This window comes from Leucopleurus acutus (genome assembly GCF_964270905.1).
Source record: "Leucopleurus acutus genome assembly, chromosome: 10".
NCBI classification, from domain to species: Eukaryota; Metazoa; Chordata; class Mammalia; order Artiodactyla; family Delphinidae; genus Leucopleurus; species Leucopleurus acutus.
The window spans coordinates 100874018-100890473 of NC_139153.1; the positions used below are offsets into that span (position 1 = coordinate 100874018).

The following is a 16456-nucleotide window of genomic DNA, read 5'->3' on the forward strand; positions in this document are numbered from 1 at the left end:
AGCCACATTTGTAATTCGTATTTGAACAAAGGAAACAGAAACAAGTGAAATTAATTTAATAATGCATGTATATTGACCTGAATATTAAAAATATTATAATTCAATATACAACCAATATAAAAGTATTGATGAGATATTTTAAATCCTTTTTTCATACTACTTTTTTTGTACAAAGTCTTCAAAATGTGGTGTATACTCTACACTTAGAGCACATCTCACTTTGGACGGGCCACATTTCTGATGCTCAGTAGCCACTCAGGGCTTCCCTGGTGGCGCAGTGGTTGGGGGTCCGCCTGCCGATGCAGGGGACGCGGGTTCGTGCCCCGGTCCGGGAAGATCCCACGTGCCGCGGAGCGGCTGGGCCCGTGAGCCGTGGCCGCTGAGCCTGCGCGTCCGGAGCCTGTGCTCCGCAGCGGGAGAGGCCGCAACAGGGAGAGGCCCGCGTACCGCAAAAACAAAACAAAAGAAGCCACATGAGACTAGTGGCTGCTGTACTGGACGGGGCTAATGATTGCGTCACGGTGGTCCAGGGGGTGAAATGATTTTCCCCAACTTCATTTCCCCTACAAGGATTTTTTGTCTTTGCTGCCCAGGTTCCCTCTGTGAGACCTGTAACTTCTGGCAGTAAGAAGGGAAGGAGGATTTAAACTTTTTTCCCTACCAAGCTAGTTTTGGATCTCTGTGGATAAGCATTTACTGTGACTCTCAAAGTACAAATTGTGCATCGGTGGGCTGATTAGATTCCCAGAAATGGAAATGAAGAAGACGGTGGTGGGAGGAAAGAGAAGAGAAGAAGTTGAGCTGATCTTCAGGCACCTGTGGCAGCCACAGGAAACGGCAGCGTGACTGGAAATGATGAAATAGGCATCACGGAGTGTGGCCTTCCTCAGACTGGGGGTCTCAGAGCTCCCAGGCTCTTTGTTACCAGCAACCCATGGGGTCCGAGTTTTGGAGTGATACAGGGGAGCTGGGAGTTGGCCTTCTCAACTAGCTTCTTAAATGATCATTACACGGAAGTGTAAGTCACTGAATCAGATTTATGAAATTCCACAGCAGGCCGAGAATTTGTAAAGGATCCCATGTTGTCTTGGAGAATTAAAACTTCTTTGGTCCTAGGTCATCATTAGCCTCAATATTCTGGGCTCGACAAAAATAAAGAATTGATGGATTTCAAAGGACAAGTTCGACACGTTCTTGGCTTATTTACAAAAAGGCATGAACTGGAAGATGGAGGGAAAGCTCCCAGGGCTACAGATTCCTTAACAGGCCATATGCTTAACAGGCAATATGTTTTCTTTCTTTTTTCTCACTTTCTTTCTTTTTCTTTCTTTCTTTCTTTCTTTCTTTCTTTCTCTCTTTCTCTCTTTCTCTCTTTCTCTTTCTCTCTTTCTCTTTCTCTCTCTCTCTCTCTCTCTCTCTCTCTCTCTCTCTCTCTCTCTCTCTCTCTCTCCCTTCCTTCTTTCCTTTTCGTTCTTTCTTTCTTTCTTTCTGCTCTCAGTAAAAAAAGTCATTTTTTTTTTTGCTTGGTCATTGCGGGCACCCTCTCTAGGGTGACCATTGTTTCTATTGTTTGTTTTGTTTTGGGCAGTTCAAGGGTGGGCATTTTCTGCCAATGCAATAATAAACCACCGTTTTTGCTGATTCTCCATGAACGTGCAGCAGCAGCTGCTGCCTGGTTATCACAAGCAGGAAATCCACAGCTACCTGAAGTATGCAGACAAAGAATAAAACATGAAGAGAAGAAAGGCTGAAGGCTAAACTGCTGGTGCTTCAAATTTCCAATTCCATGAGAAATGCAGACAGGACTCTCTCCTCAGGCGAAAGGGGGCTGCGTAGGCTCTGCTTCGTCAGCCACCAGAGAATACACAGCTTGGACCAAAGTCAGGCTCCTGCTACCTCTGAGGAAGAAGGTCCTAAACTTCTAAGCCTCCAAGGCTCTGCTGCCTCTCCAGGCCTTGTTCAAATGCAGGCTTCCACTCTGAGAATGACGACTTCAGGGGCTCAGAGCCCTTGCTTGAGAAATCCTGCATCAGCTGCAGCACGTCGCTGCCATTCATCACTTGCTAAGGGCGTCCTGTGCGGCAGACTCCGTTCTAAGGGCTTTGTGTATATTGTCCGATTCTATCCTTACAACAATCCCGTGAAGTCACTTGTACCTCCTTGTTGTCAGATGCAGAAACCAAGGCTCAGGGTAATTTTGCCTGAAGTCATGTAACCATAAGGGACAGTAACGGTTCGTCACTATGTAAGTGTGGCTTCCAACCCTGTGCTTATTCGTAACCAGGCTAGTGGTTCCCAAGGTGTGGTCCCTAGACCAGCATCATCAACCTCATCTGGGGACTTGGAAAATTCTCAGGCTCCTCCCCGGAGGTGCTGAAGGGGACACTGGGGGTGGGTCCAGCAAGTTGTGGTTGAAGAAACCCTCCAAGTGATGCTGAGGCAGGTTCGAGTTTGAGAGCCACTGGACCGGGCTAAGCTGCCCGCTCTCCAGGGGTGAGGCAGGCAGCAGAAAATCCTTACAAAATAGTATTGGCTTTGGCGGCATGCTGCCTGCAGCTCTAACATGACAGTGAGGATGATGACGGCAGAGAACCTGTGTGATTCCCAGGTGGCGGAGAAGCATCGCCCCCTCCGGGGGTCTGTTGACTCATCCAGAGGAAACGGAACCAAGACACACGAGTTCCCACGTAGGCCACACTGTCGTCTGGGCTCTGACCAGTGGTGGGCGAAGGACAGGCCCAGAAGCTGGGATGGGGAGAGACTGAGGAAAAATCCCAAGGACCAGCAGAGCAGAAAGCCTGATGCAAAGCAACTTGGAGAAGCAAGAGGTCTGCAGCGGCCCAGAAATCGAAGCTGGGCAACAGGCAGGCGACGCCACCCCAGAGGAGATGTAGTCTTAAACTGAGGCCTCAGGTGAAGCCACTTATTCCCCTTCTTTTAGAGCAGAAATCAGTGACTGAGTTCCTGGGGCCTGCATTTATTAGTAACGTGTGCCGGGAATGCAGAACATTTGAAAATTGAGGCCCGAGGTAAGGCTGCGGTGTGCTTGGTAGAGGCTTTGGGGCCACGGCATGGATAAACGGTGGAGCTTCTTCAAGGTAGCACTTGCCTGGAAGGTGTTTCGTCCTGTTTTCTCCTATAGGTGCAAGGTATGAGGCATTTTGCAGAAGGCGTTTGTGGGAATTTTTCCAAATCGAGGCAATTTCCAAGTTTCTTCCATTTCTTAGACCCGAGAAAAAGAGCACTTAGAAACAGAGACAGCAAGGGCAATGGAGCTCTAGCTGATGAAACGTGAATTGCTGATCTAGACAGAGCTGTTAGGACTGAACTCTACAGTTACTGTCAGATTGAGGAAGCCTCTGCAATTGATGGTCTCGGGCGATGTCCGGGCTCACGTGCTCAGTGTGAACCAGGACAGACAAGAAATGCCCAGGTTTTTCAAGAGGGAGAGAAGACAGGTGGCTGGCATGAGCGCCCACTCAGATTTCACCTTCATCTATTCATAGGTGTGAAATCGGTGAGATGTGCAGGAGCCTACCTTAGCTGCCTTCAGGAATAGTATCTGCCTTGCGGGCAATGTCATGTCAGACCTGAAAAACTGTTCTCAGGGGATCTTCTCTGCCGTATATTGAAATTCATCTAATTATGATGTATTCCCCACTTTGGACAAACACTGAACATAGGTAAGCTTGGATTTACACAAAAGATAAACTAGGGAGCAATTATCTCTCGACTCATCAGCTTGCAAAACGTGTCACTATCATACTTATTTTAATTCCAAGCTTTCCCGATGCATTTAAAATTAAGTCCGCAACTAATGTTTGCCTGTAGCCTATATATTGCACGAAGTGAGGTATGTCAATATGTGTTGTGTGTATCTCAAAATAGATTTTTGCTCCTTCTGGAAAGCGGTTGTTGTGCATGTACAGGGATGGGTGCACCTGCGTCAGCAGTTCTCACGGGACTGCTGTCTTCTCTGCGATTCTGACACATGTATGACGTCAAGTCCTCTCATCATGTTTCCTCCATGTCAATCACAGCCGTCAAGTGTCAAAGAAGAGCCCTTACCCTGAAGGGCTCCTAGTTTATGATCTTATATAGCCTGTGCGTACGTGTGCACACACATGCACACGTGCACACACGCAGGCACACGCTGTCTAACCACGTGGAGATTCTACCGGCGTTAGTCTTATAACTTGAGACACAGACCTACTAGAGAATGGACTTGAGGATACGGGGAGGGGGAAGGGGAAGCTGGGACGAAGCGAGCGAGTGGCATGGACATATATACACTACCAAATGTTAACTAGATAGCTAGCGGGAAGCAGCCGCATAGCACAGGGAGATCAGCTCGGTGCTTTGTGACCACCTAGAGGGGTGGGATAGGGAGGGTGGGAGGGAGATGCAGGAGGGATGAGATATGGGGATATATGTATATGTATAGCTGATTCACTTTGTTATAAAGCAGAAACTAACACACCATCGTAAGGCAATTATACTCCAATAAAGATGTTAAAAAAAAAAAAAGAAGTTTACTGCAGCTTCCCTCCTCAGGGTTAGTAATTAGGTGGGGTCTCTAGGGACATTCAATTTAATCCCAATTCAGTCGTAAACATCGATGGAGCCAGTTTGAAAGCATCAAGACCAAGCAAAGCAAATGGATCTATATGACCCGATGCCAGGAGGAGAGAAAGGAGCAGGAAGTAGAGTAGGAAGTAAAACAGGGGCCGAGTTTGGTTCCTGCTAAATGAACCCACAGCCAGTAAAGGGGGCTGTGGGAACACAGGGAAAGAGTACAGAATGGATACGAGACGATCCAACACTTTGATTCAGATTCCGTGTAACTCCAAATATCATTGAGTGTTAAGTAGATTATGATTCTTTTTTGAAAACTCTTATTTACTATCCGGAGGGGAGAGAATTCACCCTCTCTAGTCTTTCCTACAAAGATCAACTAATATTTAAAAGAGCAACCTTGTAAATTTATTATACTAACGAAAGAGATTTCCAAAAAGATGAAAATAAGGTTCTGCAGTGCCACCGTTTAGAGGTAATCATGATTAACACCTAAGTGTATACTGTTCCAGAGTGTTTTGGTATATACACTTGCATACATTTTAATAAAAACAAAATCCAATAGTGGGTACTCTTTATGGCAGCTTCTCTGTCACTTAACTATTTTTATGAGTATCTTTTTATGTACCTTCATCATCTCCTACAGCATCATTTAAAAGCACAGCAGATTGTACCTTTGTTTGGCTGAAAAATAGGCTGAATTCAGCCAATTCCCTATAATTGGACCTATAGGCTGTTTCCCCCAAATTATCCATCACACCCTAAATGGGAAGGTCAAAAGAGCATCATGGGCTCTTCGAATCCCATGCGCTTTTGCCTTAGAGCTAGCTGAGGAGGATGCAGAAGAAAAGGCAACATTTTATTCACACAGTCTTATTAAGCCAGACCCATCCTGCAGTGTTATCTGGCTTGGGGAGCAGCCGGCAGAGGAATGCGTCGTAATGCCGTGGAAACATCACTCAGCTGCGGCTGATACCATACGTACTGTGTGGCCTGTGGTGGGGACAACAAGTCTTGTCACCGCTCTGCTGAGAAGGACCTGCAACCCCGGAGGCCCTCAGCTTTCTCCTTAATACGTCACCAGCCACCACTGGTGTTTGAGCTGGAATTGACCTCACTGCTCATTGGTGCCGTTTTGTCCCCTTTTCTAATCACTTCTTTTCAATAGAATCATTCGTGCAGTAGGCTTGTGGGTGGGTTAAAAAAATTTAATAACCCAAGAAGCCTCTGAATGTAAGATTTTACTCTTTCTTGGTTTATGTAATTTACATAAGCATTTGTTTATGCCGCATTTGTGTATCGCTTTTCTGATCAAATTTCCTGGCGATTCCGCAAGTTTGGCTTCTCAGCCCCCCCGGTGCAATTATTAACCCCACAGCAAGAAAGCCAATAAATGGCTGCAGGGCTGCCCAGTGTTCAGGTAAGGTAAACACCAGCCTTTCAAGCTGCTGAACTGAATTGGACGACCTCAATTTTGGGGAATAATATCTCTTCCGTTTTATTAAACTTATTAAAACCATTCACGGAGGAAAAACTAGTTCAGTGTTCTTAAACTTGGAGGACCAAGATATTTACTAGGGTTTGATGTGCTTTTTGCCTGTGGCATGCATAAACATCATCAGATGGTCACTTCTGAAGTGGGCTGGTAAACTTGCATTTAGTCCATCATATGCAAGTTCAATTATTAATTATTTATTATTCGGTGGCAGGCTCTCTTTGTCAGGTCTGCAGAGATAGAAAGGAGCAAGAAAGATTCCCCCTTCCTTCAGGGAGATCACAGTTTGAAGTGTCTTCCTTCAAGGAAGGCTCACACGCACACACACTACATAGTATAACTTCAACTGAGATAAGTAAGAATGTGATACTCCAGGAGGATCCAGAGGGAGCATTTCACCAGGCTGGGGGCTGGAGGAAGGTTTCCCAGAGGAGGTGATCCTTGAGTTAGGTCTGGGCAGAAGACAAAGGGGGAACAGATATTCGAGGCCAAGGGGACCATCAGAGCGACGTCATGTGAGTGAAAACACAGGGTGTGGTTGGACAGTGGCAAATGACTTACGATAAAGCTGGCGCTAAGGGTGCATCCTCGTGGGGCAGCATGTGTCTAGAAACAGGCTAGAGTCAAATGTGTGATGAACTTTGGTCACTAAAGAACTTAGACTTTGTTCTGTAGAGATGGGGACTCTTGGAGTCTCTTGGGGAGAGGGGAGACGTGATCAGATCGATATTTGAGAAATCCATGCTGGTGGCAGTAGGGAGGGAGGGAAACCAATTAGAAGCCATTTCTGTCATCCAGGAGGGAGATGGGGAGACTTTATCCAGGGAGTAGAAGGAAGGAGGAGTGACGGACAGCCCAGTATGTGTCCTTTCTTACTAAGCTGGCGGTACTTCCAAGCATACCGCTATGCCAGTATGCTTGGAAGAATGCATACCATACATTTGGGTTCAAGAATACTTATTTGGGAAGAACACTGGAAAGATAAGCCAAAGACAGGAGATAGGACAGTAGACGCTGGCTAGAGGTATCAGCTTATGAAGACGTCAATCTTTCTCAGGGGTCTTATTATTTAGTTATCAGTTCAAGATGCTTTGAGGTCCTCCAAAACATTCTGTAAAATCAGGAATGCTGGCAGACCATCATCATTTTATGCTGTACTATATATAGCCTCTAACTGGCTTTCAAAGAACCTAAGGCAATCAGGAAAGTAATTCTGTATTAAATTTCCCAGATTGCCCTGCTCCAACAGGTTGAATCCATTGGGAATGACCTCTACCCATCCAGTTTCCTTGGCATTTTATACCTCTTTAATGCAACTTGGAAGAGTTGTCTTGTGACTCTCCAATCCCTTCAGACCGTCATGAATGTCTTTGAAGGCAGAAACTATTTTTGGCTCATCTTCAGGCTCCCCAAAGTGCTTGGCATGGAGTAGGACTTAGTGTGGAAGGAAGGAAGGAAGGAAGGAAGGAAGGAAGGGAGGGAGGGAGGGAGGGAGGGAGGGAGGGAGGGAGGGAGGGAGGAAGGAAATGGGAAGGAGACTGACTGTAGGGTTAGGAGTTTGGTACAGGCATGGCCGAGGGCAGGTAGAAAAAGTTAACTAGGGGCCAACTCATGAAGAGTTCACCGTGCTGGGGAAATACATCAATGCACCCGATTAATCAGAAATATTTCCAGTAAGTTGAAAAAGGAAAACTGACTAATCATTCTTTGGTAGGTTAGTTAAGAATTTTAAAATCTCCTGATTCGAAACAAAGTCAGATCACTGGCCAGAAAGAGTTCTTAAATAATAAATTTTAAATAAACTCCTGGTCAAAAGGCACATTCATGCATTTCATTGTTTGCTCTTTTGCTCATTCATTCCTTAGAAGCCAAGATTACGGCTCTGGAGCCAGCCTGTCCAGGTTGAAGCCATGGGTCCCTCACCAGCTCTGTGACGGCACAAGGTCCTAAAACTCTGTGCCTTGTTTTCTGCATCTGTAGAGTATTAATAATACTAACTCTTGAGGGTGGGGTAGGAAGCAAATGACTCACTGGATGAAAAGCTCTTAGAACAGTGTGTGCTACCAGTGCTTAATATTGCATTAGCTGTTTCACTCTGTCTATGTGCCGTTCTTAGCACTCCCTATGTATCAGTGCATTCAATATCCTGGGAATAAGAAGGTGGAGATGGTAGCACCCCATCCACAGGAAGTCTATGGCCGATGACAAATGAGAGTGAGCGATTGGAGGCCAGCATGGCAGATGCTAGAATTGAGTTATGAGTCCCGCACTTCGGGGAGCAGAGAGGAGGGTCGCGAGGGAGGACTGAGCTGAGGCTTGTCGCCTGCACGTCACAGCCAAGTCCAGCCTGCTCCTTCCAGCCTGCATGCCCTAAATTCCCCCATTTTCCTGCACAAACCTCCCTTGTCTGCATCCCTTAGGATGGGAAGGGGACCCCAATTCTTCTCGATTGTTTGTTCAGAAAGCATAACTGGCTGATTTCTCTCTAGTTTGCGTGAATGTGGAAATAGAGAAGCAGGTGTTTGTGGGCTGTGGGATTAAGGGGCTGCTCCCCCTTGGCCGACGGGGACGGGAAGGAGGCCCTGGGAAGGGGGACGAGAGCAGCTTCCGGGGAAGGTCAGTCACAGGTCAGACCCAAGTTTTAGTTAAATACACAGAGGCATCTCAGGGCCTCAGTGAAGACGGTGGTGAGGACAAAGGAGGACGTGGCGGGGGACAGGCCAGAGTAGGGTACGACTAGCAGAGGGTTGGGGGTTGGTGAATTGGAGAAAGAGGAGATAATACAGCGGGTTTCACGCTTCTATTCAGTATATTTTGAATCAAGATACCTAATGTCCCTATTGGACATTGGCTCAAAGGGAATGACCACAGTTCAACAGTGACATTTGGAAAGCTTCATTTTATCCCGCCAGCGTATATCAAGGAGACCCTGCCACTAAAGGGATCGCTGACGAGAAGCCTGGAAACACTGAATCTCAGTGGATTTGGGGAAGCTACTGGTTCTTTCTGTCGCTAGTCATTTTTCACAAGGTGCCACCACTGACAGTAACAAGTTTCTCTTTGTAAACACCCGATAGGCACGTTTCATTTGCTGTTCACACTCCCCCGTAAGGCAGGCCCTGTGGGATGGGCCGTGTGGTCATTTTTACACAACACCTGATGATACGTGAGGTTAAGCTCATCCACAGGTGAGGGGGGAGACCCAGACGCCGGCCTGGGTGTCCTGACCTCCACCGTGAGCTCCTGTCCACCTCCCTCTGGGCCTCAGCCAGCCATCAGCCAGCCAGACACCTACCTCCTTTCCTTCTTCCGCAGAAAGAAAACTTGGGTTGATCCACTTCACAGATGGGGTAGGAGAAGTTCAGAATGGACAGGCCTTTACTGAAGAGAGCAATGTCCAGAAACAGCTCCTTGATGTCCTCCCCTGAAGGGAAAGGGAAGACCAGCTTTCCTGTTAGTGTGGGGTTTGCTGTCCATCACAGTGTTGTTCAAAACTCATAAAAGCATGAGCCAAAGGACCTTTCTTTTCCAGAAATCTGCACTGTATGGGGAACAGTTTTCTTTTTTGGTAAAACAGCACTGGGGCAACGCTACTGGGACAGCCCTGGGGATGAAATGCGGCCCTTTCACGAACTTCATCTGCTTGGAGCAGGTAGCTGACCTGCTCCCCTGGCCTGATGCCATGGCCCCTGAATGCGGCGGCCGGGGGCCTGGCTTCCGCAGCTTCTCAGCTGCGTAGTCCCAGGTGCCTCCCCTGAGAGCAGTGGGCTGTGGTCCAGCCTGCCTACCCTCACCGCTGATGGCAGGCAGACATTGTCCCGTTGTCACACAGGAAGCTCCCGGCTGCTCTGCAGAGCTGGCTCCCGACTTTCTGCCTTTTTCTCCATCCCTCCCTTTTATGTTTCACTCACTCCTCCTTCTATTCCTCTTTCCTCTCTGTCTCTCCCTAAAGCAGCCATGGAGCTGCTGGTATAGAGCCCAGAGGCTGTGCAGGGTCTGGACATATAAAGATGCACGAGAGTTCTTGGCCTCCGGAACGTTCCCTCCGTTTCTCTGGAGCGATCCCACATGCTCAGTTTATTAACTCCTTCTGCCCTGGTTTTGATGAATCTGTGTTAGAAAGGAGATACACTAGCAGCTATAGCAACGTAATGACCAACGGTAATGACACGACCACGTGAAAATAAACAATCAGAAAGCATTCTGGCTCATGGATTGGGGTGCAGGGAGAAGATATTCCATGTCTTTGCCTGTGTCAAGGTTTAAGAACTTAGAAGAGCTATTTGGGGAATGAAATAATGCAAAGATAAACCATGCTGCTGGTTGTGGCTTGTTTGGGGCTGAGATAACGAAGCAAAAAAGGTCTCTCAAGCAGACACCAATATTTAGGCTCAAAATATTTTCTTTATTTTGCTGCATATACTGATTCCAGGTGCTTGTTATACCCAAATGAGTGCCTGGGGTCTTTCTGGTACAAAAGCACAGCATTAAGTGAGAGTTCGGCTCTATCTGGATATTACCCAGAGAGAGAAATGAAAACGAAAATGGCACTAGAGTTAATTCCAGAGAGTGATGGGAGCAGTGGTGTCGCCACAGCCGCCACAGTAAACACGGGCAACTGGGCGTCTGGGCCGCAAAGAGGTTGTGTAATGTTTTATATTATGTCAATAATTTTTACTTACTCAGAATGATTCCAAATCTGATGTTGATATTTGGTTTTACTTGTTTGAAACACTGGTCAACAGACAAGCCAAAATCTTGTAATGCGTCTGCCAAGAAGAAGACAGCAGATTAGGTGTGAGGACACTGCACATGCCGCAAGCTCGTATTCAAAATGTACAGCAATTCTTTTTTCTTTTTTTAATTATTATTATTTATTTTAACATCTTTATTGGAGTATAATTGCTTTACAATGGTGTGTTAGTTTCTGCTGTATAACAAAGAGAATCAGCTATACGTATAACGTATATCCCCATATCCCCTCCCTCTTGCGTCTCCCTCCCACCCTCCCTATCCCACCCCTCTAGGTGGTCACAGAGCACCGAGCTGATCTCCCTGTGCTATGCAGCTGCTTCCCACTAGCTATCTATTTTACGTTTGGTAGTATAGATACGTCCATGCCACTCTCTCACTTCGTCCCAGCTTTCCCTTCCCCCTCCCCATGTCCTCAATACCTGTTTTATTCCTTCCTTCCTCCCTTCCTTCCTTCCTGTATCCGAAATACTTTTTTTTTTTTTTTTTTTTTTTTGCGGTACGCGGGCCTCTCACTGTTGTGGCCTCTCCCGTTGCGGAGCACAGGCTCCGGACGCACAGGCTCGGCGGCCATGGCTCACGGGCCCAGCTGCTCCGCGGCGTGTGGGATCCTCCCAGACCGGGGCACGAACCTGCGTCCCCTGCATCGGCAGGCGGACTCTCAACCACTGCGCCACCAGGGAAGCCCCAATTTTTTTTTTTTTTCGAAATACTTTTTAAAGTATACAAGCACGTATGACTTTGTACTTTGCTCTTTGACTTGTCCCACAATAATTAACCTAAACACAGAGCTCCTAGAGGCAAGAGCCAGTGTTTGTTTTGTTTGTATTGTTTTGCTTTCCATGTCCTTTTCCTTCATGTTTCCCACTGGGCCCCAGAGAGGACGACTGATTTTAACTGAGAGTCTGTGTTATGTGGGTCACTGAACTGTGCACTTTATGAGCTATCGACTTAATTCTTCAGACTCCCCAGTGCCTAGCACAGAGCCTTGCAGTCGGACACTCCATAAATGCACACATGAGCGGATGAATGGGCTACGTATGAAGCTACCTCAGCTTCAAATCCACCCTTCAGGGCTCTGCTGTGTGAAGCTGGGGGCGCTCTTCAACCACGTTTCTCCTTTGCCACCTGCCAGAGATGTGCCGGAGGTCAGACTGGGGCTGAGCGGGCGAAGGACTTGCTTCTTCTTACCTACTTGCTGATGCTTGAGCGTGTCGCCCGGCAATGGCCTGTCACCCTGGCAGCGGCTGTTGGTTCCAGTGTCCAGCTCTCCCTCTCTCTCTCTCTCTCTCTCTCTCTCTTTTTTTTTTTTACTTTATACTACACTTTATTTATTTTGCCTTATTTTTTTATTATTGGAGTTTTGCACCTTCTTGGCATCAGCTGAGGCTCAGCTCTACTGGCTCCAAGCTTCTGTGATGATGGTATCTCGGAGGCCATCACCCCTTCCCCAGCTGGCAGTGTCTCAGCACCTCAGGCCCTTCTTTCAAGCTTCCAGGTTCTAACAACCCTAACCTCTGTCCTCTGCTCATAGCCCTCTGGGAGCAGCTGCTTCCTCACTGCTTCCTTCTGCTTTTCTGGTTCTCTAACAACTGCTTAACCAACACTCTGTATTAAATTTTCTCCGTGGAGATGACTGACAGGGTCTCTGAATTCCTGACCGGACCTAGACTGATAGAATGAATGACAATCTTGAGAGATAGGCATGACTGTCCTTATTTCACAGGTGGGAAAATAAAGACTCAGAGAGGTGGTGCTGACTTACCTAGGTTCAAGAACTAGAAAGTGGCAGAGTCAAGGTTCAAACCCAGACTTAAAAACAAGTAAATAAGAAGTTGCCACCCAGTACTGCACAGAGGCACTCACAGAGTAGAGCCTTGAAGACGTATGTTAAGTTTCTGATTAGTAAGATCGCCTGGAACATTTGCATGCAGACATATGGCATTTGCATGCAGACATATGGCATCTGGCGGTTCTGTTTCATAACTGGCTTCAATTTCGGCTTAGCTATGAGCTCACATTGTCGATGGGAGCGTTCCAGACCGTTTAATCATCTACATCGCTGACCTGGAGGGCATATAACTGTCTGTGATATCTGCCGTGGAAATGATCACTAGGCTATCCAGCCTTGCGAATCTAATCTAGGTGCACTTTCGTTTCATGAACCCCCCTATGATCTGCTCACTAATTTTCTGGGGGGATAAAAGCCATTTTCTCTTATGCTTAGTTTATTTCTTCACTGGCATCTTCGTGTCATCCCAGGGTTTCGTCTTGGAAAATGGGACCAGGGGGTAAGGAGACAATTGTTTCTGCTACACATTTGGCCCTCGGGATCGAAAAAGAGGCCAACTAACAGACGTTTGGGAACGAGCATCCTCAAAATTGTGGCAAATTGAAGTTGCGATCTGCGGAAAGGTAAAAGAGGCTAACCGTGTGTCGCTTAGCTAATTAGCAGGTGCAAAATTACACTGTGCTTATCAATATTTTAAATGTATAGATGGAGAGAATAAACTAAGGGCAGGAGAAGGAAATAAAACATCTCCCTGGCACTGGAAAAATATTCTTGTTAGGAAAATAATCTTAATAAGAAACAAAGTTAAAAAGGAAGCAGCAGATTGCTCCTCTCTGAGAATGTGAGTATAAAAACAGAAAGATAGATTGCTTAAAAAGTGCTTAGGGCTTTGGTGCTCTTTTCTAGCAGTTATTTCAATTTTATATTTGAGAGCAAATTTTATATTTAAGAGTGAATTTTATATTTGGGAGTGATATGCACTTTGCAGTTGTCTTGGGGAAAATGACATCCATTCCTCCCATCCCCCCAATCCCAGCCTCGCACACTTATAGCCTTTCCTCTTTTGACTTGTATTTTCACTCTGGCGCTTGGCATGCTCTATACCAGGGGTCCCCAACCCATGGGCTCTGGACCGATAGCGTCCAAGGTCTGTTAAGAACCGGGGCCACACGGCATGAGGTGAGCGGCGGGCAAGTAAGCGAAGCTTCATCTGGTGCTCCCCATGGCTCCCATTACCGCGTGCACCACCCCTACACCCCCAAAGCCCCACCCCCTGTCTGTGGAAAAACCGTCTTCCATGAAACCAGTCCCTGGTGCCAAAAACAGTGGGGACCGCTGCTTTACACTACATTATATTTTCCTGTAAACCTCTACTAGATGCTTCAAGGCAGGCTCCCTGCTTCAGGGCCCAGCATAATATCTTAAGATTATACTAGGTTCCAAGTAGTGGTTTGTTGAATGAATAATAGAGGTTATCTGTAATCAACTTGTGCAGAACTTTAAAGCCAGATTTCTCAACCTTGTCGCTATTGACATTTTGGGTCAGAAATCTTTTTTGGGGGGTGGCTGTCCCGTGCAGCAACACCTCTACCCACTAGAAACCAGTAACATCCCAGCCCCAATTCGAGCCCAAATAGGTTACAGACATTGCCAAATATCCCCTGGGGGACAAACTCGCCTGGTGGAGAACCATTGCTTTAAAGAATTGCTTTCTCAATTGCCAGACAAATGCCTCAGAATCACCTACCAAAATTCAAGACAGTGGGTTGCATTTTTAAAGGAGTTCTCCTTGTACAGTGTAAGAATTGATTGGGGGCAAGGGTGGGGGGATTTTTCCTTGGACACTTGCCGCGGGTAATTTTGACCACATATACATTGGATTATCCGAATGTGGATCCTCTGAATGAATAAAATGGGAAAGTTAATGAGAGCTGGCGTTCCTGGGCTTCGAGGGCAGAGATACATGTTTCTTCCAGACACTTCACTATATAGCAGTGAATGGACTGAGGAAAGAGGCAAAGCTTCATAGGAAAATATATGACCTGTTCATGGAAAATATGTTTTCCTTTGCCTCTAAGCTATACCCGCTTTCTGTCTGTTCTGTCCTCGTGTGTGACTTCTGCCCAAGAGAGGCCCGCAGTTACAGTGGGCGAGGCCCATGCGCCGCGACCTGCCCTGCTGTCCACACACACCAGGGACAGGTGTGCCTGGAAGGCAGACTCCTCCAAACGGCTGACAGGAAATCCCTCGGTGGGTGGGCAGAGAGGCTGGGGAAGCAGCCAGCGGCATCTGCATTCCTGCTAAGGGCAGTCAAATGCGTCCTGGAACTGTTTCATGCGCCTTCATGGAGTAGCATAGACTTAGATAAACGGGTGAGGTTTAGCATGTGCAGGTTCTTTACACATCTCAGCTTCAGAGCCATTCTTGGGCCTTGAGTTCTGTTCGTTGCCTGTGCTCTCCCTGGCAGGGCTGGCCCTGGGCAGTTGTCCAGGAGAGGATGAGCTGGCCTGGGGTGTTTCTGGCCAGCGTTGGGCTCTCAACTGGAATCAGGGAGAAGAAGACAAAACTCAGCCTCTGGAAGTGCAGTTCCTCCCGGAGGATGGCGGGGCCGAGGGCCTGGTGGGGCCAGGAGCCGGTGTGTCTCGGGCGAGCCACGCATCCCTAGGTCCTCGAGTCCGTGGTTGTTGCTCTGTGCCCTGTGTCCATCCTCTGTGCTGCTGGTTTCATGGTTTGAAGGACAGAGGACGGGGGGCTGCTCTCATGCTGCGAGTCTCCTTTTCCAATTTCATAGCTCTGCTTGAGGCTTTTACAAAATTTTTGTATTTTGAAATCATTATATTCTCACAGGAAGTTGCAAAAAGATAGAAGTTTCAGGTACCCTTCACCCAGCTTCCCCGCCACGGTGACATCTTACGCATAGTACAGTATCAAAACAAAGAGACCAATGTTGGTACAACCCACAGGGCTCTTTCAGATTTGACTAGTGTTACTCACACTTGTTCACGTGTGCGCACGTGTGCTTGGAGTTCTATTGCTTAGGTTTTAAATATTGTTGCAAAGTGGGTGAAGCACTGGCTTTCCTGCTCCCGTGGTGGGGAGGGTGGAATTCCGACAGCAGTGTCACCCTGAAAAAGAGCTGACACCCCTCCGGCCTCCCCTCCACTAGCCTTCCCCACGTTCACGTCCAAGTCCATCCAAGGCTGTCCACGACCTTCCTGCTGCGTGAAGGTAGCCTCTCTCTCTTTCTCCTTCTTTCTCTCCTTCTCCCTCCCACTCCTTCCCTCTTTCTCTGTGCTCCCCTCCAGCACTTAGGTGGGCTACATCCTGAGATCCAGAGCACTGACTTTCTTCTAACATCCCTTAACCCACCCATCCCTTAACCCATGACTTCAGGAGCTGATATCACTTCCTCCGTGTGCTGTTGGCAGAAAACAGGCTGCTCCAGGGGAGTTCGATATTCCACGGCATGTTTTATGGCACGTTTCCAATAGAGGCATGGCTTGGGGAGGGTAGAGAAGGACAACAGAGACAGGGGAGGGGCTTACTGTCAGCACATCGCTCGGATGCACTGGTGAAATCGACTCTAATGGTTTATGGAGAGAAGAAAATCTTGGGCAAACAGAATGTGAGCAAAGCTGGTCTGCTTCTGGTTGGTTAATAAAATAGCACTGGATAGCTTCTTGTTCTTTAATAAAACCCGATATATTACAGTTTTTCAGAGAAGCAGAAGCAATAGGATATATAGAGATGATATCTAGCTAGCTAGCTAGACATAGACACAGATATAACACATAGAGGGTATTTATCATGTACATATATAGAAATATAATATATATAATATC

At 47.1% G+C, this 16456-nt stretch overlaps 1 protein-coding gene across 1 annotated transcript in view; it reads right to left on the reverse strand.

The window, feature by feature from the left end:
- Positions 1–16456, reverse strand: part of LY86 (lymphocyte antigen 86) — a gene marked incomplete at its 5' end in the record, with an annotated part of 50013 nt that overhangs the window by 13784 nt on the left and 19773 nt on the right. Inside the window, 2 exons of the mRNA XM_082848365.1 lie at positions 9366–9494; positions 10753–10839. Of these exons, the coding sequence (XP_082704491.1) occupies positions 9366–9494; positions 10753–10839 (216 nt within the window). The remainder of the gene's footprint in view (positions 1–9365; positions 9495–10752; positions 10840–16456) is intronic.